Source organism: Periplaneta americana, chromosome 3, assembly GCF_040183065.1.
Source record: "Periplaneta americana isolate PAMFEO1 chromosome 3, P.americana_PAMFEO1_priV1, whole genome shotgun sequence".
Taxonomy (NCBI): domain Eukaryota; kingdom Metazoa; phylum Arthropoda; class Insecta; order Blattodea; family Blattidae; genus Periplaneta; species Periplaneta americana.
Window position 1 is genome coordinate 25,754,758 of NC_091119.1, and position 21,545 is coordinate 25,776,302.

Consider the following 21,545-nt stretch of genomic DNA (forward strand, 5'->3'; position numbering starts at 1 on the left):
TCTTTCATTCTATCCTTACAATTTACAGGATTTTTCCTGCTTTCCATAACCGGCCACACGACCGACCTGTTTGTAGCATCGTTAAATCTGTCATGAAAGCTGTACCTGCAATGACGGAAGAGTTGCGCCGTTCCCTTGGATCACACACACCCCTTTCAACATAGTGCTTCTACATACATTGTGGTGTCTTTTTGCTGGTTCTGTTCTCTGTTTTTAAGTATATTATATTTTTAACTTCTGTTTTAACCTTATGTACCAAGTATTCACTTATCATAACATGTTCTATTCGACATACACGACCTGAAGATGCCAATCAAAATTGGCGAAAACGTTTGTTTTTAAACCTGTTTAAATGTTGCTATAACATGTTTTATTGTGTTTTTATGTTAAGTATTGACTGAATAGAACTCTTTTATCAATTAACATTGCACCTAACGGAACCAATATGCCTTTAAAATTTAAATAACTTGTTAAGAAATGAAATAACAAACTGAATAACATGGACAGTTAAAAATATTTTATATCGAAAAGAGACTGAGTAACTTCATAATCTTTTTGTGTGTTATGTCTTGTAGATTTTGCTCTCTGAATTACATTAATTATTTATAACGGTATTTATTGCCATGATTACTAATTATGTAAAAGTGCTTAGTCAGTTGATGTTTTTAAAATAAATTGTTGTTGATGACACTATACCTTATTAAGTAGGTCAGTATTTGTTTAGAAGTTAAATATTGTACATGAATTCGTATTAAAATGTGTAGGTGTTGAAAGTTTGAAGTACCCTCCCTTTCCAAACACTGTTTATCCATCCGCACCCCTTTCCATTGTATTATAGGTACATGGTTTTCCTTGTACCAACACCAGATATATCGGATTCGTGGGATATGGAAGACACAATAACACTCCGCCGTTCAGCTATTAGGGACAAATGACATAACATCGACTGTTGGCAGATTACCTGGCTACTTAAATTTCTTTCATGTAATATGGTTTGTGAAAATTCATTTCTTGGCGTTGACTGACTTCTTTTACACCAATATCGTCATTCTTCTGTTCCACAACCACCATCCCATTCAATCTTCAAGTCAGGAGGAGTAAGTAAATTTACATTAATATTAAAAATAGTCAAAAGGATTCAGAGATAATTTTAACTAAATTATTTCTGAATTTATTTCGTATATTGTTTGTTATGTGTTACATTCTTTCCTGAAAAAGTTGGAAATAACTGTTTTTATAACTGTGTAGAAATAAAGGGTATGCATGATTTAGAAGAGACAGAAATGGACTTATAATTATTATGGTATTGCAATGAGATAGGCATTTCTGCTCACTTCATTTGAAATGAAAATACTGCACGTTTGTCAAACAAAAAAATACAATTTTCTTAATGAATTTATATATCATTAAAGAGTTTAATTTCAACATAAATTACATTACAGTAGTAATGGTAGAGCCCGGACAAGAAGTTATGGCACCGGCGCGAGGGACGCATTTTAATTCATTTGCTTGGACTCGCCCTCACACTAAACTGGAGGGGTGTTGGGTTAGTTGGTTACTAGCATTCCGAGTGTTCAGATCGTTTTGCTACTACCGCTATTGCTAATACTGAAAACATTGTCCTTCTGAGCGCCCTCATGGCATTGTCTAAGGTGTGAAATCATAGAGTAGTTCATAGTCAAGGACATGAAATAGCATACAATGTATGGAAATTCATGTCAGAAGAGGCTGTAAAGGAATACCAATTCCATTGAAAAGCGTGTGTGCAAGAGTACTGGCTGCCACTGGTATTTCAAAGCGAACCTTGGCAAGAATCAGGAAAGAAGGGAAAAATATTGAGGCAGGAACAGCAGATTCTTTCTCCAGTCCGGAAAAATCACAGCCGAAGAAGAAGATTGTTGCAGCTGTAGATAGTTTTGATGAGGAAGTCATATGAATACTTGTTTATAATTTCTACGCTACGCATAAGCAGAGGCCGACTCTGCAATCGCTTCTTCCAAAAATGGATATCAGTGTATGATTATGTGAAGAAAGTAGAGAATAATTACATTGAAATTGAGCACATGATGGACAGTATTTTTGAGAACATTTCCATAGACTTAGGGACATCTGATTCCAGCACAGATCAGTCGTCTGATTTGGACGGAGAATAAGAATATAAAGATGGAATAGCGGGCGTAATTCCATTAGGTACCTTCGGACTCTTGAGTAGGAAAGTGCTGATACTAAGGTAAGACGAATGTTTTTAGAAAGAGATGAAACAGATATGCCTACCGCTCTGAGCTTGAGAACCATAACCCAAACAACCCCCACTCCTCTACCCTGCTGGCCGGCAATTTAAAACTTCGCGCATGTTGGTGCCATAAAATCTCGTCTCAGCTCTAAAACAGTGTAATTTCTTATTTCCACTATTTCTTGGCTAAAATGTAACACATTGCGCTTAGAAAGGTATATGTTACAATCAAATGCTTTTATATATTAAAATGCTTCTCCTCCCGGCTTTCCACATTTGATTTATATCACCATGAATACACAATTAGTATTGTTGGTAGTGGCAAAATGTAGTGGCTTTTCTGGGTGCTCTACTTATAGGCTGGTGACCATTGATTAGGTGCTACTGGCTGTGCTGAATGTCCACTTGGCTACATATAAGATTTAGAAACAAGCATTTTGTATCGTATATTGTTCCTGTAGTGTTGTTTTTACTTACAAACCATAAGAAGCTCTTTCTCATAAGTTCCCAACTTTTTATTACAATTTTATTAGCTTTTAAATATTAAACGGTACATTTGAACTTTGCATTTCAGAGTTATGTTGTGACAGAATAATTTAATCTGATAAAAATGAATACCAGTATTTCAGTTATCTTCCTTAAATATATTTCTTGTTCTAAATTCTTCTAATTTCTTTTTTATTAAATCCAGTCGTTTGTTTTTTAGAATACAGAAAGGGAGAATTTTATTTGTTCAAAATTAACAAAAACATATATCTAATTTTATTGTAAGTTAAAATGTATTCAAAAGAGGAAATATTTAAGTTACTTTGTTTCATTAATGACTTCTTATTTTGCATCTACCATTTACAGAATAATTTTTTCCTTGAGCCACTTTTACATATGCACAAATGAGAATGTGTATATTATTTTATATATTTGACAAAATTTAAAATGTGTTTTGTTCTGGGAATTAATTTATATTTTATATAAACGAAAATTACATTTGCAATCTCGTTTAATATATTGCTTAAATACTTTTTCAGTTCCTTTTAATTTCATCGTATTTTATATTAGATATTAATTATGTGAAGTCCAGTTCCATATTACATGCTTTTTTCAACTGTTGCTGTGAAAAAAATACGTCATTTCATTATGACCATTCTTAGATGTAAAGCAAAATGACAGTTTCTATAAAGAATTTAAATTTCATTCTTTTGAAGAATGTAAACATTTGTTTCTCTTTAATTTACATTTACTTTTGGTGTATTACAGGTATTATTATTATTATTATTATTATTATTATTATTATTATTATTATTATTATTACCTACTTACTTACTTTTTATTTCCTTGGTATTGTCACACATAACTGTCACATTCCATAAAATATATTATAATTCTGAATACAAGTTCTAAGCCATAAAAAAATGTTGGTGACAATTGAAACATGCTTCTAGGGTTTGTAAATTGAAGTTACAGAATCTCACATATTAGCATCATACATAAGGGCATGCAGAGTAGTATATGTAGGGATTTAGATCTATTAGATTTTTTAGCCATAGTTTCATGAAGGGAGAAAGAAATATTGTAATCATCTTGAAACACCAGGTAAGGATAAATTTTACCCACCTTTTTTATCTTGGAATTTAATAAAATGTATTTATAAAGCTCAGTATATGCATTTCTTATCCTTCCACCTATGGTTTCACTTACTATGGTATTTATCCAGTAGATTACTAAATTTGTATGGCATAATCTCTAAGTTTTTTTTATTTTGTTTCCTTAGTTTGAAATAAACAATGACGTGTAAATTGCACATACTTTCTCATTATACTCTTACAATAATTATTAAATAGTCATCTTACAGTCATGGAACTATAGGGTGGGCACAAAGTCCCGTTACTCCCTATAAATACTTCAAATATGGACATGATTTATGTAATTCCGATCATATTGCAGACATACATTCACTTTACATTAACTGTGTGTCCAAAGGGTCAGTATGTCCTCCATAATTCTCCACACAAAATAATACATCACCAGGTTCGGTGTGACATTCGCCTCAACATTGCTGGTGTAGTCTGTAGGAAAACACATCACATGGCATCCTTCAATTCATCAATAGTGTCATTCCATTCCTATGCAACAATGCTCTTGATGGAACCCCACAGCACATTGTCACAGGTTGTGAGGTCCGGGCTGCGAGGTGGACAGTCGAGGGGAGTTGTTAAGATGGGTGACCCACGGCCAATTCAACATTATGGAAATCTGCGACAGTACAATGTGGCGTTCCATCAAGAGCATTGTTGCACAAACTATATGACACCATTGATGAATTGAAGGATGCCGTGCGATGGTTTTTCTAACAGGTTACACCAGCAATGCTGAATCTGGCGACACATTTTTTGTGTGAAGAGAATGATGGGGAGCATACTGACCTTTTGGACACTTAGGACAGACAGTTAACGTAAAGTGGTTGTATGTCCGCATTATGACCGGAATTACATAAATAGTGTGTATATTTGAGGTATTTATAGGGGTAACGGGTCTTAGTGCCCACCCTGTACATCTGATGAAAAGCAGTTAAAGAGCTTAACTATCTAGTTGCTGCGTCAAAATGTTAACGAAATACGATTTGCAACACAATATCACGTCACTGACTATATTAATTAGCGCGAGGCATTGTAGCTATATATTTGTTTTCATTTCTAAGATCTTTGTCTGTAGAAGTTTTATATCTTCAGCATATTTTTTATTAATAATATTTGAAATAGTATTATATTTTTACTGCTTTATTCATAAGCATTTTTATGTATTTTTATCAATGACTTTCAAGTTAACTGCTGTTAATTTTAAGTAAAAATTCTTCCTCGGATAAATTGATACATGAACATTGAATATAAGGAAAATTTGATTTGTAATACAGATTAAAATATTATAAGTTGAGCTACATGCCAAGAACAAATTTCTATAAAAATCCGGAAACTGAATTTTGCAATATCACAGTACCGGTACTTACATTTCGTATAATGAGAAAATATAAAAGTATATACATACACTTACTATTACTGTAGTTATGTTTTAGTGATTGATATAAACTATGAATTACACCACTACAATTGCATATAAAAATTAATTTGAACGTATGCATGCATTTGGCTAACCGAATTTATGAACAAGACATTCATTTCCTACAAACTTTTGTTAATGATTTCCACCAGTTTGAAAAACAAAATTAAAGTAACTACTAGTTACTGGGGTATCAAAGACGGAGAAAAAATGTTCTTTTTCTCGTATTTTTGACGTAAATTATATGAAGTTACATTAGTTGTAATGTTCAAGAAACTCAAGTTACAGTAATTAATTTACCTTTATGAACACTATTGTTTTCTTTTTAATTCAGAGAGCTCATTTCAGACAAGTATTAGTTTCAGTCTGAGTTTCAGTGACACATTTTCTCTTGTTTAAGTACTGTCAGTTAGATGAAATTCATATCACAACAATCAGTATGTTACCGAACTCCTTTGTTTTATCTGTTCACCATGCATGCCAGAGCTCCTGGGGAATATCACGTTTTGGTTATCATTTTTTGTCTCTCTGTTTTGGTCGGCATTGCGAATTTATCAAGAATCGCAACGTCAATTATGATGCCTGGGAGAAGTATCAGCTGGAATTTCATTTCTGCTTTTATAGACGTCACTGAAACTCATAATTAAACTGTATGGAATTGTATTGAAACTTGGAGAATTACATTCATCAGTAAATTAAACTTATACATCTTGATTACACAACTTTTAACACTGTATCACTTCGGAATATGTATGATAAGAACTTTCTTGTGTTAAATATTAATGTACCTTGTTAACATGTTTCAACCTATTTTCGATCATCTTCGGAACTGATCGTTGTTGGTCTTGGCGCCTCTTGTTTCCTGTGTGGGTGTGTTCGTAGTGTAGAGTCAAAGAGTGTATGTGTTTTGAAATTGAGGTGTGTGTTGAGAATATCGTTGGGGTGTGTTTTCGTGTGTCTGTATATTTCATATTGTTCTAGTGTGTTGAGTTTCTGGCTTTTTGGTTGAGTTGCAGTATTTCCATGTCGGTGTTGATGTCTCTGTAGGTGTGGTTGGCATTTGTGATGTGTTCTGCATATGTGGAGGTGTTTTGTAATTTTGCTATGGCTGTGATGTGTTCTTTGTAACACTAACATACGAAAACAAAAACACACATAAAATTGCAACCTCATTCAAGAAATTAAACTACAACATCGCATACAGAACAAATAACACTCTACAAAAACATCTCAACACACAAACAAACAAATACAACCACACAGGCGTATACAAACTCAAAAGTAACACCTGCAACAACTTCTACATAGGACAGACAGGCAGATCATTTCAAACATGTTACAAAGAACACATCACAACCATAAAAAAATTACAAAACACCTCCACATATGCAGAACACATCACAAATGCCAACCACACCTACAGAGACATCAACACAGACATGGAAATACTGCACATCCAACCAAAAAGCAAGAAACTCAACACACTAGAACAAAATGAAATATACAGACACACGAAAACACACCCCAACGATGTTCTCAACACACAACTCAATTTCAAAACACATACACTCTTTGACTCTACGCTACGAATGCACCCACACAGGAAACAAGAGGCGCCAAGACCAACGACGACCAGTTCTGAAGATGACCGAAAATAGGTCGAAACATGTTAACAAGGTACGTTAATATTTAACACAAGAAAGTTCTTTCATACATATTCCGAAATTAAACTTGTTAATAAATATTAATACAAAATGTGTATGTATAAGTTTTATTCAAATGTGCTGGATATGCACACACATTTTTACAGTTAATATTAATTAATGTGAACGAGTTGTGTTGCATAAAACAGTGTTGACAAGCTTATATTTGTCATTTTTGTAGTTATGATACCTTGGAAAAACATTAAATTAGCTAGTATTGGTTTATTGAGATACTCCCCTTCTTTCATAAGTCTTTTATCTTCAGTTTTTTGTCTTTGGCTTCAAATTGTTTAATTATTCTAATTTTAAAAACCAAAGACTGAAGTTAAACTGAGATCTTATTTGAGAAGTCTATTGTCTGTGAATAATCCGACATTGCAACTGCATGCCCTTTTCTTGATGCCAGTATGACATAATATTTCTCCCTCCTCCATCACCAGCAGCTGAGATTATTGGAGAAGTGGCCATCTTGTTGTGTGAGTACATGCACACGTCTCTCAATACAAAATGAGAATACCTTGCCAACAGGAATTCATATCGAATTCAAGAAACTGATTTCATGTGATTATAAATTTTGATTACATATTGTACAATTGTAATTGAAGGAAATTCATTTGTTATCCGATATCAGAATGGTAGCATAAGTATATACATTGTTACTTCATAAAAGCATTTCTATTTTTTTGGCATAGAACCACAGAAATTTCCATTACAAAATAAAGCTTTTTCTTTTAATAACAAAGATACAAATGAATCTTTTTTTGTTATCAATGAGTACATGTTGAATTGAATTCTTTGGCTAGTATTCTTATTAATTTGATTTGTAGAGGCTTATTTCCCTTCCTCCCTCTTACTTGCTCTTGAAACTCAACCTTGAATCTGGTTTTTTATAATAACAGAACCCAATCTGCTGCTGATTGTGGATCTTTTTTTGCTTGTTAAAAGAAAGAACCAAAAATAAAAAAAAAAAAGCTGTTTGTGTTATTATTTTGTTGGTTGTATATTTTCGTACCTGCAGAAGGTGGCACTAGAAACCGTAGCTCCCCTAGCAGCAAGAGTATTCAGCGGTCACAGGAAGTGGTACCACCACTGCGATGCCACAACCACCCCTTCGTTGCGCCCTCCTCACGCCACCACCTACCCTCTAAACACTTCACCACCACCGGTGAGGTTGGTGCAAGCAGTCTCAACAGCATTTCTAGTTCAGAGGGATCCACGTAAGTAACTCAGCAATGACGGCACGCAGGAAAAATAAATCAGGCTTGAAGATAAACGGAGAAAATGAGAGATGGGAAAAATATCGGATTGAAAAATCGAAACATTTTTTCATATCGGAAGCGTGGACCCTCAACAATAAAATTATTTGATCACATTTCATGTGAAGTAACAAAACATAATCTTGAGCCATCTGAAGTATTACAAGAAGGACCTACAATCACCAGCTACTTGAAATCAACACAGATTAAGAAAAACAGATTTCACCAAGCAAGCACTCTACTTTTTCGATATATTTCACACGATCTATTACACTTTATAATAGCAAATTATGTCTTACCTAAACAGTGTCAATTAAATTATGTACCGGTATATATATTACTTCATACATATTACTGCAGCTGAACTAAACATCATTCTATTGCTTATTAGTTCACTATCTTTATTACTTATTATAATGAATACGTATTATTAAAATGTATTAATTTATTCATAAATATACCTTAATATTTGCTTATACATAATCATTTACATTTCATCACATTTTTTGCTCCAACTTAAAAAAATTCTCATGGTTGAAAGCTCTAATATTAATTTGCATTACTTATAAGCTTACACAGTGTTATCATTCTCCGGTTAATGTTTTTCTCTTTGATGATTTTTTTTTTTTTCAAATAATATGATGTATTTTTAAATAACAATGTAGTAATTTTTAAAGTAAACTCTCAATTGTACACTTAATCGTTGAAGGCATTACTAGAAATCCTTCTTGATGCAGGCAGCATCTTCTAACTTTAGTATATTAATAACAAATTTATTTTTCTTGTTTGTATTTTGATAAAAAATATTTACTGGTATTTATTTTTATATTTAACATTTTTATTTGATATGTATAGCTCAAATAGCTTTGGAACTTTGAGAAGTCAGAATGAATATTTAATTGCTTTAAAAAGTGGCAGCTTTTAAGAGAAACGAATTTTATGCTTCCTCTCACATTCACATACACTCACTCTCGTTCTCTATATCTATTAAATATTTTCTACTTTCTCAACCCATCATGACACAGGCAGTGTCTTCTAACTTTAATAAATTAATAACAAATTTACATTCTGTTTTTTCTTTCATTCCACAATGAAGGGGAAATAGTTTGACACTACAATTTTTTTTTTATAAAAATATTTGGTTATTTTTACTATATTTAACATGTTCCATTTATATGTATAGCTCAAATAGCTTTGGTACTTTGGAAAGTCAGAATAATTATTTTAAAAAGTGGTAGCTTTAAAAGAAACTAATATATACTGTACTTTTCTTCACATTCACACTCTCTCACTCATTCTTTTTCTCTTTTAAATAAATATTTTCTACTTTCACAACGTTTTATAAATACATTTTTACAGTTGGAATTTTTATGGGCAAAAATGCGAGTAGTAATAAGAGGAATTTAATGATCTGGCTATTTATTTCAACATTTTGATATTATGAAAACGTTAATCTCATATGTTGCTTCATCTGGTTTTTCAATATCTTATTCATAACACTGTTTGCTAGGATGTAAGAAATAGGTAATACAAAATAGGGCTGTTAACAGTGGTGTACGCAGAATTTTGTCAAGGTGGAAGGGGGTTCATTATTATAATTATTCACAATTTATCGGTATTTTAAATGTTTTGTATTATTATTATTATTGTTGAAAATATGAACTGTCAAATGCACAAAATGTTAAGCGAACATTTCACAATAAAGTCAGAACTCAAAGCTAACAAATGGGTGAATACCTCTCTTAAAATGAGTTTAAAATCGACAATGAACAATATTTAACATCTGCACTGCAGAACTGTCAAAACAACCTTTTCTATATGTTTCACAACAAGTTAAATTTCATATTGAGTCGGCTCCATTTTATTACAAGGTCGATACTAGGCGCTAGGAGTCCCTATAATAAAGATGGCATTGTTATTATTGGGTTATTTTACGACGCTGTATCAACATCTAGGTTATTTAGCGTCTGAATGAAATGAAGGTGATAATGCCGGTGAAGTGAGTCCGGGGTCCAGCACCGAAAGTTACCCAGCATTTGCTCGTATTGGGTTGAGGGAAAACCCCGGAAAAAACCTCAACCAGGTAACCTGCCCCGACTGGGATTCGAACCCGGGCCACCTGGTTTCGCGGCCAGATGCGCTGACCGTTACTCCACAGGTGTGGACTGGCATTGTTATAATTTGAACGTGCTACACAGGGATTGTATTGAAGGAGGGATAGGAGGACTATGCCTTATGTCAGTTTAGATTTTGTTACTCTGACAGTGATTATGGATAAAAAAATATTAAAATCTAAATATATATATATTTTTTTTTAGTTCAAAGGGAAGGGGTTCAAACCCGGTAACCCCCCTTCCCTTGCGTATGCCTCTGGGACTGTAACTTTATTTGAAAAGAAAACATATAGGTCATATATGTTCTATAGATTGCAGACCATCTAAATTAATTTCTCTCTTGCCAATTTTGATACCCTAATACTCATGACTGCTGCATTAATTTCCGTACAGTCTAATGAAATTATTGAGACGAGTGAAATTGCCGTGCTGAGGATAACTGAATCTATTGCTTCCCTTCTTTGTCATTTTATTATTTCCTCCATCTTACTGTATCTTCTGAGAATATAATAAATGTCTTTTACACTTGTTTTTACCTCAACCATTTTGTCATTTCGATAAACTAAGTCAAAACGATAGTGTAAAAGTTCATTCCTCGTATCTTCTCCTTCCCCATACCTGTGAAGTAACGACAAATTGTACGTCCAGTTCATTGAACTTCAACATTCTTTTCACTATATTTATCGTGAATATTATTTATCATAGTGTTCCTTATGTATTGTATTACTTGAACTAGGATTCACATTTCAGATTACACATTACAAGAAAATATCCAGTGAAACAGTGTTGTGAAACAATTTCTTGGGATAAATATTATTCAAAACATTTCTTTTCAGTAGTTTATATTTATGCTAGTCTTTCTAGTGTAAATATTTTTAAAAATTTAAAATTAATCGTAATTCAAGTACAACATTTTTTCATAACAAAAGAATTTCTTAATTAAACACGTAGGTTTAAGTCATATTTGAAGTCATATTGTATGAAGCCAATATGATAAAAGAGAGTTAATAATTATTCATTCAGTTAAAGCGCGTAAGTAGTGTTAAGTTAGGAAGAAAAAATGTGAAGAAGTGAAATTTTTTTGTATAAGGATGTAAATTGAATTACATTTTGAGAAGTTACATAGTCTATGGTAACAAGTCCTGAAAATTCCAACTCGTAAGATGGGGAAGTATAAATAGGTAATATTTTAAAATACAAAAGGGGACCGAGATCACCTTGTTTTTTGGACATACTCTAGATTGTCGCATTTGTTTTCCGTATTTGGTCTATTATGTTTCTTGTTCATTTGTGTGTTGTACGTGTTGTTATAGAAAATCTATGTCTTCCATGCTCAACATTTCTTAGTAATGTAAAAAAATATATATTACTGTTTTTTGTGGTAAAGTGAGGTCTGCATCGGACGTTTTCGCTCGACCGCCAAGTAGTTCATAGCATAATCCGATAGGTAGCGCACATGCAAGATGGATAAAATTGTCACGAGCGATAAATCCTCGAATGGTATAAGCCGAGCGTTAGACATTCGTTCTTGTTACAGTGATGAACTGTGTAGGAACATCATAGATGTTTATCATTTCAAAACTTGCTTTAAAATGTAATATAAATGTTGTAGGTAATTTTTTTTTTCTACACAGGAGTGATTTTGTTTTTGCCACATCTGATAGATGTTATTGGATGTAAATGTAATTATTATAAACGGAGAACACAATCACGATAATGCAAGAACTGTATCAAGTTTTCTAGTAATAATAATAATAATAATAATAATAATAATAATAATAATAATAATAATAATCTCTAATAATTAGTGAATCAATCTTTGCGTCTGTAACAGTTGTGCAGCATGATTATTCGTTTTATTATATTTTCTGTGACGTTATCTCTGTACTAATATTGTTATTAATCAACTGCTATATCAATAATATTTTGTAAAACGTTTCTACATTGTCGCAGTATATAGGCAGAACACTATATATGGACCTATCATATTATATAAGTGGTAAATCAAATATTGAATAATTATTAATTAGCAATAATAACTGTATATCGAAGCTTTTCATACTATTTTATTTATAACTTCATGTTCCTGTTTTGGTACGTTCCATTGACTGTTCCATTAAACGTTTGTCATAAACACAGAAAAGAAAGCCTTATTTTTACCATGTGAGCAAAACATATGTGTATTTTATCTGTCGCCTTCCATACAAGATAAGACATGTCGGTGAGATGACCTTGTACTGTGCTTCTATTTATTTCGAGCGTATCACGACCGATCGTATCTCACTCGAGGGTGCGACACTTGACCGAGTTCAAGCGAGCGATTGAACTCCAATGCAGCACTCTGGTTTCAAAGAAGAATTTAACAGAATTTCTCAGTTCTTAATACGTTAAACCGGTACTATAATCCCAAGAGTAGACCTACACATGGATATTTTCAGTAGTGTAAATAGTAATGGCAACATTATTACAGATGATTGTACTGTTCATATTTATTGGAGAAGCCATTGTACAAAAGTAAATTCATAGAAAGCTAAATTGAACGTTAATGTAAGACTAGACTAATGCTTTATACATTCTATTATGTGCGAAGATTTTTCACAATCATTCTATTGCATAATCATTGTGTATACTTATCTTCTGCTAAAGTGCAAACAGTTTCTAGGATTACTTTGTTCCACAGTCATTCTACCAGTTACTTTCGTCATTACCATCAGGAAACTCCCAACCTTGCCAGCCAGCACAAAGTCTTCATATGTAACCAAGCTATTTGAGCTGCACATAGATGAGAAAGAGAAATACACAAATATATCTTTGAAGATTGGAGAGTTTACTGTTCTTATAAATGGAGTAGGACGTATTAAAATAATAAAAACGAAAATTAGAAAAAATATTCATCTTTGTGCATTATTAAAATTTCGTATTTGTACTAATTATATTGCGTTTGATAAATTGATACCGGTATAGTAAAATACTTGAGCATTGTTTTGTTACATATCAAGCAAGATAGTGAAAATAGTTGGAGTTACACTGCATATAATTAATTTTTACGTTCAAAAAATGCAACCATTCATGTTACTTTAACATACATCAATTTATTAATCACCCGGATATTAACATATTATTAAATTTAAAAAAACCAAGAAGTGGACAAGAAATTTTGTTATGAAACAATTAAATTGGTTTGCTCATGTCACACCATAATTTTTTTTTTTCGGGAAACCAGTGCCTTAAAATTCTATAAGTTGGAGCATATACAACTGAATATAAGGACCGATAACTCATGCCAAAGCGGATATAAACAATGAATATTTCTAATGAATGTGAAGAATATAACATATTACATTTAACTTGAGACACACATCATAGAATCATGTTATAATCCATCTTAACGTGACCCTGAAAGACACTGTAAACAAGAAAACATCAATTATTATATACCACTTAACCTGTTCGTTATAATGAACAACAATTAGCAAACAAATCTACAGAGTTATGTAGTTTGCTATACGATTTGTGACATATCTTTTCTTTTCCAAACAAAGAATGAGCCTTCAGCTCATCCTCCCAAAATGAATTCTAGGTGCGCACCTTATTATATGTAATGCATATTTGAGCAGCATGTAATATAATTACTTTTAATAGATACTAATTTATACTTGCTGATTTATTATGTGAACTTTATACAGTATTCCCCCCTCTCTGCTTCTTCCATTCTTCATTATAGATTTCTTGTCGCATGATCCTGCACTCTGTAAGCTAGCTTTGCTTGTTTGTATGTTTGCTTCCTTTCCTTCTTGCTCATTGTTATTTAGGAATAGATTACTTTTGTATTTGACTTTGGGACAAAAATCAGAAATTCTGTACCATGAATTTAGCATGATTGTTTGTCTCTTATCTAATGTGATTCTCTATCTAGTTTGGTTTCAGGATCACTGTCAAGCAATGAGTTCATGAAAGACACTACAGATGTGAGTCAGCAAAGCTGAAATGTTGAAGAATATGTTTCATAATATTTTAATTCCAAGCATGGGTGTCCACAGTATTTCTTTCCAGAAAGAAGTTTGAAATTAAGAATCAATATAAAAACAAGTTCCATTATGGACAGTTAGTGAAAGAAAATTACTTTTACGATAAAATAATAATTATGTACCCACGAAAATTTCATAATAAATCTACACATAAAAATAATAGTACATTATGCAACGAGCCTATAATGATAGTAATTAAGAAGCGAGTATGGATGTTTATGAAACGAGCGCAAGCGAGTTTCATAATTTTCATACGAGCTTCTTAATTACCATTATATGCGAGTTTCATACGACTTTTTATGCTCGACCATATTTCTAACTTGAAATTATTCAGATGTATACATTTTATTTGTATCTGACAAGATCGGAAGTGACCTTGTTCTAGGTCGTGAATTGTGAGATGAGTGCAGACGTGAAAGTATTGATTTTTTCCGAGGAACAATAATGTCATTGACCTTGATGTAAACCCGTTAAACTTGGTATAACCTTGATTATTGAATTCGACATTGAAAAACGAGATGACAAATTGAATTTATTTGAATATTATTTACAATTAACGCTAATTATTATAGTAACAGAACATAACCTTCTGCGACAGTATTGGATTTCCAGCCTCCGTGACTTTTCGCTAATTCTCTTTCGATTGCATATCCGAGAATAATCGATACTTGCGGTTTTATAACGGTACAAAGCTGACTTGTCATTGGCTGAACACCTGTAAGCTGAGTTGACATTGGCTGAAAACACCTGTACTTTAATGAGTAGGTGTACTTTAATGACATGCATTAAAGGACTGCTACCAGGTGTATAATTACTATATTTCGGCATGGTCGAGCATAAAATTTGTTACAGGAATAAAACATTGTTATGAATTGGCTGTAAGAATCCCTGTTGATGCTCTTGCGGATACCCATGATATTAATAATATAAAACAAATTAATTTCTTTTAAATTTACATAGCATTGTTGCTAAATTTATAAAATGATTAATTTTTATAGAATCACAATTCTTCACTTTATATTCTCAAACAGTTTAGTATATATTTTTCCTAGAAATAGTGTTAATTGTTATGATGAATTCCCATGAGATGTCGACAATATATTCCTTTCAATGATATGAAAACTGACTCACATTTTTCAGGACCATGTTAAAGTTGAAATTAGCCTTATTCCAAAAATTAATCCACTGTCTTTCCATCTTATACGAAGCCTATTTTAAAATACATGAGGTGTCGACGCTTTGTCCATGTTTTACATTAATTTCTTCATTGCCAGGAGATTGGCTTGTTCATCTTCTGAAAGAAATGCAAATAAGATACTATATTGGAGGAATGTACCAAAAATGTATTCCCGGTATTTATAGCAAAGTTAAATATTGGGGTAACAATATTGCAACATTTTAGCAATCTTCATATGGTTTTGACAAGTAAAATGTATAATAAATAACCTCAAGTTTGATTCTTAAAAATGTACTAAAAATCTTCACTTTTAACCATTTTTTAATGTATTGTGTTAATATTAACATAGGCACAATGAAATATATTAAATTTATATCATATTACTTCAATTATTAATTATACAGCAAAGTCTCTGAATTTATTTTAAGCTACAAAATATGTTTTTTTTATTAGACACAGTGTTAAGAGACTTAGAATATTATTACATGCGCTAAATTCAGGGAATTGGAACAGAATTTTCGTTATAAATTGATGGATATTAAAATATTTCATTGTGAAAATTTAATATTTTATGAAAACAATGTAATGTAATTAGTAGGGCTTGGATTTTTAGGTGCTAAAAATGGGGAAAATATGTGACAAAAAAGAAAATTATTTAATTATGTTTTAGTTATTTTATGTGAATATAAACAATATGCAATACTCAGAAGTATAAGTTGTGCTATCTCGCCAACTGCTGAAGAATTACAGTATACAATGAGATTCATCCTCAAGTTGTCGATCACAAATGACTGACGATTATTGCGGAACACTGCCTTGTACTGGGAAAAAGAGCGCCCTGGTCGTTGTGAAACAATATGCACTCCCTAGAGACATGTTTATGATTGGAAATAAAAACAGAGATAGTTGATATTTATGAAATTATAATTGCTTCCTCAATCAGCATTATGATAAATTACAAGGCACTACTAAATGTCACATCAGTGTGTTAGTTACGATACGAATTTTTCATGGTGACAGCTCTTATCACTTGTGGTGAGAGAGCAGACAGTTCCACAAATAGGCAATTCCGAGAAACAGTTGCCAGCAGTAACGTCTAAGCAACTGCACAGACATTTGGGTGATGATTAATCTGAAATGAGGCTTTTGTCGAAAATTATGTGATGAAAACGTAATTTTTATGTGAATATTTGAAAATATGTACTTACATTAAAATAATTCAAAATATGTCCATTTTAAATCTTGCATACACTACTTTTAACACTTGAATATAAGTAATTGATTAACTAGCGGACTTACTTGTGTTAATTATGTAAGTCTGTGCGGCTTACAGCTGTTTCGGTGCTTCATCACATCATCCTCAGAGCCTACTAGATCTCGGCGTCATCTTGTTCTTCTCTGCCTGTTGTGTGGGTGCGTTTGATTGTTGAAAAGTGGAGTCAAATAGTCACATAATCAATGCTAACCATACATACAATAACATAAATGCGGACATGGAAATCCTACACATACAACCCAAGAACCAAAAACTCAACACACTAGAACAATACGAAATATACAAACACACTAAAACACACCCCGATCAAATTCTCAACACACAGATCAATTTCAGTACACACACACACTATTTGACTCCACTTTTCAACAATCAAACGCACCCACACAACAGGCAGAGAAGTATGAGATGACGCCGAGATCTAGTAGGCTCTGAGGATGGTGTGATGAAGCACCGAAACAGCTGTAAGCTGCACAGACTTACATAATTAACACGAGTAAGTTCACTAGTTAATCAATTACTCAAAATATGTGTTTTTATGTGAAATAAAATTTAAAATATTATAGGCCTATGCTTAGGTGACTTTGTTCGAAACTTAAAACACAGTTAACGGTACGAGTTTCTATTACAGTGCAAATAAAATTTTGACACTATATCACTTCGGAATATGTATTATATGTCTTTCTCGTGTTAAAGTTTACTGTACCTGGTTAACATGTTTCGGCCTGCTGTTGGCGTTCAGAACTCTGAAGAAGGCCAATAGCAGGCCGAAACATGGTAACCAGGTACGGTAAAATTTAACACGAGAAAGACATATAATACATATTCTGAAGCAAATAAAATATTTATTTACCTAAGAATCCAGCCTTAGTAATTAGCTATAAAATGTCACTTGCAGCTAAGAATTTTTTTCACGTTACGAAATTCTTTGGATAATATTAACATACCTTAAAATAAACATTATTTCAAATATGTTAATTTTTACGTAATCGAAGTAATCCTAATCCACAGCCCAATGATCACACTAAAAATTTTAAAATTATTCATTGATTCTTGTTCATGTTAACACTGTGTTTAAAAAACTTAAAATTGTTTAACGTCACATTAAAAGTGTTAAAATGTTTAAAAAAGGTTATGTATCTTAGACAGACGGCCCATTTCGATGCTGGTTCTGCGTCATCTTCAGTGTCCTACGAACTACTGATGTTCCTGTTGATCTTGCATACTGCTATTTGCATTCGTCAGTTGTTGGGGTGGGGGTGTGTTGCTCCTGTGGTGGGGGGTGGTTGTTTGTGTGCTATGTATCATAATATCGAATAATGTGTGGGTATTGAACTGTAATTGTGTATTAAGGATATGTTGTGGGTATGTTATTGTATGTTTGTATATTTCGTATTGTTCTAAGATGTTTAACTGTGGACTTTTTGGTGTGATGTGTAGAATTTCCATATCTGTTTCATTCAGAAAACTAAAATACAAGATAGCATACAAAACAAATAACACAACACAGAAATATCTGAATAATCGCATCAAACATTCAAATAAATATAATTCAACTGAGGTTTACAAACTAAAACGCAATAGTTGCCCCCATTTTTACATATGACAGACAGGAAGAATCTTTCAAACAAGATATAAAGAACACATTAAAGCTATAACCAAACCATATATCACATCAAATTACGCAGAACATATTATCAACAATAATCATGACTACAATAATATAGAAACAGATATGGAAATTCTACACATCACACCAAAAAGTCCACCGTTAAACATCCTAGAACAGTACGAAATATATAAGGATACAATAGCATACCCACAATATATACTTAACACACAATTGCAGTTCGATACTCACACATTATTCGACGTCATAATACGTCATAACACACAAACAACCAGCCCCCACCATAGGAGCAACACACCCCCACCCCTACCATCGACAAATGCACATCGCAGAATCAAGATCACCAGTAGTTCAGGAGACACTGAAGAAGACGTGACATAACGTCGAAACAGGCCGTCTGTCGAAGGTATATACTTTTTTAAAATTCTAACACTTTTTAACGTATGACTAAGTAATCTTATGTAATTATCTGGGATGATATTTTACATCTTTCTAAGTTGTGTATAGGGCTACAAATAATAAATATATAATGTAATTCTGAAAACAGTATACCAGTACTTTTACCGCCGAAAATAATGAGAGAAATCAGTGAATAAGATTCATTTTAGAATTGTAACTTTTGTTACATTCCATTCAATATACATCTTTGGAGTTTGCTGGAGCATAATCCTTGGCACTGTTTTACACTTTTGTCTTAAACGTTAGCACCCTATTCTTTCTCTCACTTTTCTATATGATTTAATAGTGAATATCGATCCCATTTCACCTTGTCTTGACAGTTGACAACTGACATACTGTACTTGTTGCCCTCGTGAAAGTTAGCGGCGGGTAATTCTTAATTATCAAGAGCGCCAGCTGACATATTGCGTCTTCCATATTCTCATGATAAACTACCTCATACTTGGATGTTGTTATTATTGGATGTTTTGTCTGTGTGTTCATGTTGTATTGTAGACAAAACTGCTCTGCCCCCCCAGGAACTAGAAAGCATAATTTCATGCAAGTTTCTGGCAAATCTTATATAATTTTATTTAGTTTCAAGGTATTGGCAGCATACACACAAATACGAACATCATAAACACACTCATACGTATATATGTATTGATGTGCATAAGGTAGAGTAAGTTTTTGATGCAATATTTTATTAGTCTTGTTTCCTGATATATTAGTGTACTGGGATACTTGCTTGAATATGTCTTTGTAACATTGCCACTATGCTCTCTAGATCTTAGTAATAAGTATTACAAATACAGCCTTCGGATAATTTTAGAATAAATTATGTTAATAAATCATTTCAACAATGCAATATTACTTTCGAAATTTCGATAGAGAATTTTTATGACTGTTTGTATGAATATTGGCACATTAAAAATGTAATGTAACAGTCACTTGTTCAGAAAATTTATGGAAATGTTTGTCCAAAGCAAAATAAAATCAGGGAACAAGACGTGTTGTGTATTCTAGAAAGCTATACTTTATTTCAACTGCAGTGGCAACATAACACAGTCTTTTATCCAAAGACTCCTCTTCTTACACGTGTAACTAGAGTGTGTTTGGATCTTTTTATACTATTAATAATGCTATCTTTTCATTGACTAAAGCCATTTCTTATAATTCAACTGTAATCCTTTCTAACATCATTTAGATTTTGTGTAGGAGTAATAAGTCTTGAAATCAAAGAAACAAAAACTTACGAAACCAAAAGATTAAAAAAATTAAATCTAAACCGAACAATTTTCACATATAATCTCAGTAGGCCAACATTATATAAAAAGGAGTAAGAGCTATATATTTTTCAATCAGTTGTTTATGTTCAGAAGAAACTTCATATTTAGTTCAGTTATTATTAAGTTTATAGCAGTATTATCACCATTAAATCGAGAAAAATTCGTTCCGGCACTGGGAATCGAACCCGGGACCTCTCAGCTCTGCGCGCTGAGGGCTCTTTCGGACACGATCCACAGTGTCGGTCGAACTCCTCTCATTTGTACTGTTTTACGGCCTACTACCTGCATTTAAACCTATGTAAGTCAATATGCAGGAGCGCATATTTAAATGACTTTTATGGCCATATTCAACAACAGTTTGTGATAACTGTAAACATTTCAAAACATCAAATATTCATTATATGAGGTCTCGCCTACCTCATTGAATATTAACACGACTACTATGAAGTAGTCAATGTGTATTATCACCATTAAATCGAGAAAAATTCGTTCGACCGGCACCGTGGATCGTGTCCCGGCATAGCTCAGTTGGAAAGAGCCCTCAGCGCGCAGAGCTGAGAGGTCCCGGGTTCGATTCCCGGTCCCGGAACGAATTTTTCTCGATTTAATGGTGATAATACACATTGACTACTTCATAGTAGTCGTGTAATATTCAATGAGGATGGCGAGACCTCATATAATGAATATTTGATGTTTTATAGCAGTATGTTCCTGTTTTTGTACAAGTTCTTACTCATTGAGGATTATCACAATCCTCTAAACCAAATGAAAAGTAGCCTATAGTAAAAATATTTATTTTAACTTATAATTTATAAATCAGTTTTATATGTATTACGTGTTAGTGAACACTAGTACAAAATTGGATATACTTAATTTTATGTATTAAATTTGAACACCCTTCATTACGAAAAATTCCCATCAATATGACAGTAATACTCTAAATAATAGTTCGGTTTCACTATATATTTAAAGTTTTAACAGTGCGTAACATATTACTTACATGTGTTACATATCAGGTGGTCTCCGTCACTGCGGTTAGCACAGGATGGCGGACAGCTATCGGATTTTATAGATGGATTGGGTCCAGGTCAACTAGTGGGTCGACAGGTGCTTGGTGCCCCTGCGCTCGGTGATATTCAGCTCAGCATGTGCTACCAGAAAGGTTACCTTGAAGTGGAAGTCATACGAGCTCGAGGCCTTCAAGCCCGGCAAGGCTCTAAAGTATTGCCAGGTAAATTGAAATTAGTCATACATACATTCAAAGAGCCCAAGAGAAAACATGTGGCGTCTAGTTTTTAAGTTTAAAATACAGTACAGTGAAACCTCGATAAGACGCGCCCGCTTATTACA

The 21,545-nt window shown here is 32.8% G+C and overlaps 1 protein-coding gene across 18 annotated transcripts in view; it reads left to right on the top strand.

Moving 5' to 3' along the window:
* The window catches only part of Rim (Rab3 interacting molecule), a 513,404-nt gene that overhangs the window by 427,919 nt on the left and 63,940 nt on the right, over nt 1–21,545 (top strand). For 15 of the 18 annotated variants that reach the window (XM_069820175.1, XM_069820163.1, XM_069820168.1 and 12 more), the window contains one exon: nt 21,212–21,426. In XM_069820175.1, coding sequence (XP_069676276.1) covers nt 21,212–21,426 — 215 coding nt within the window. Of the gene's footprint in view, nt 1–8,005; nt 8,205–21,211; nt 21,427–21,545 lie in introns of those variants that run through there. The other 3 variants (XM_069820165.1, XM_069820179.1, XM_069820176.1) reach the window with 3 other exon arrangements.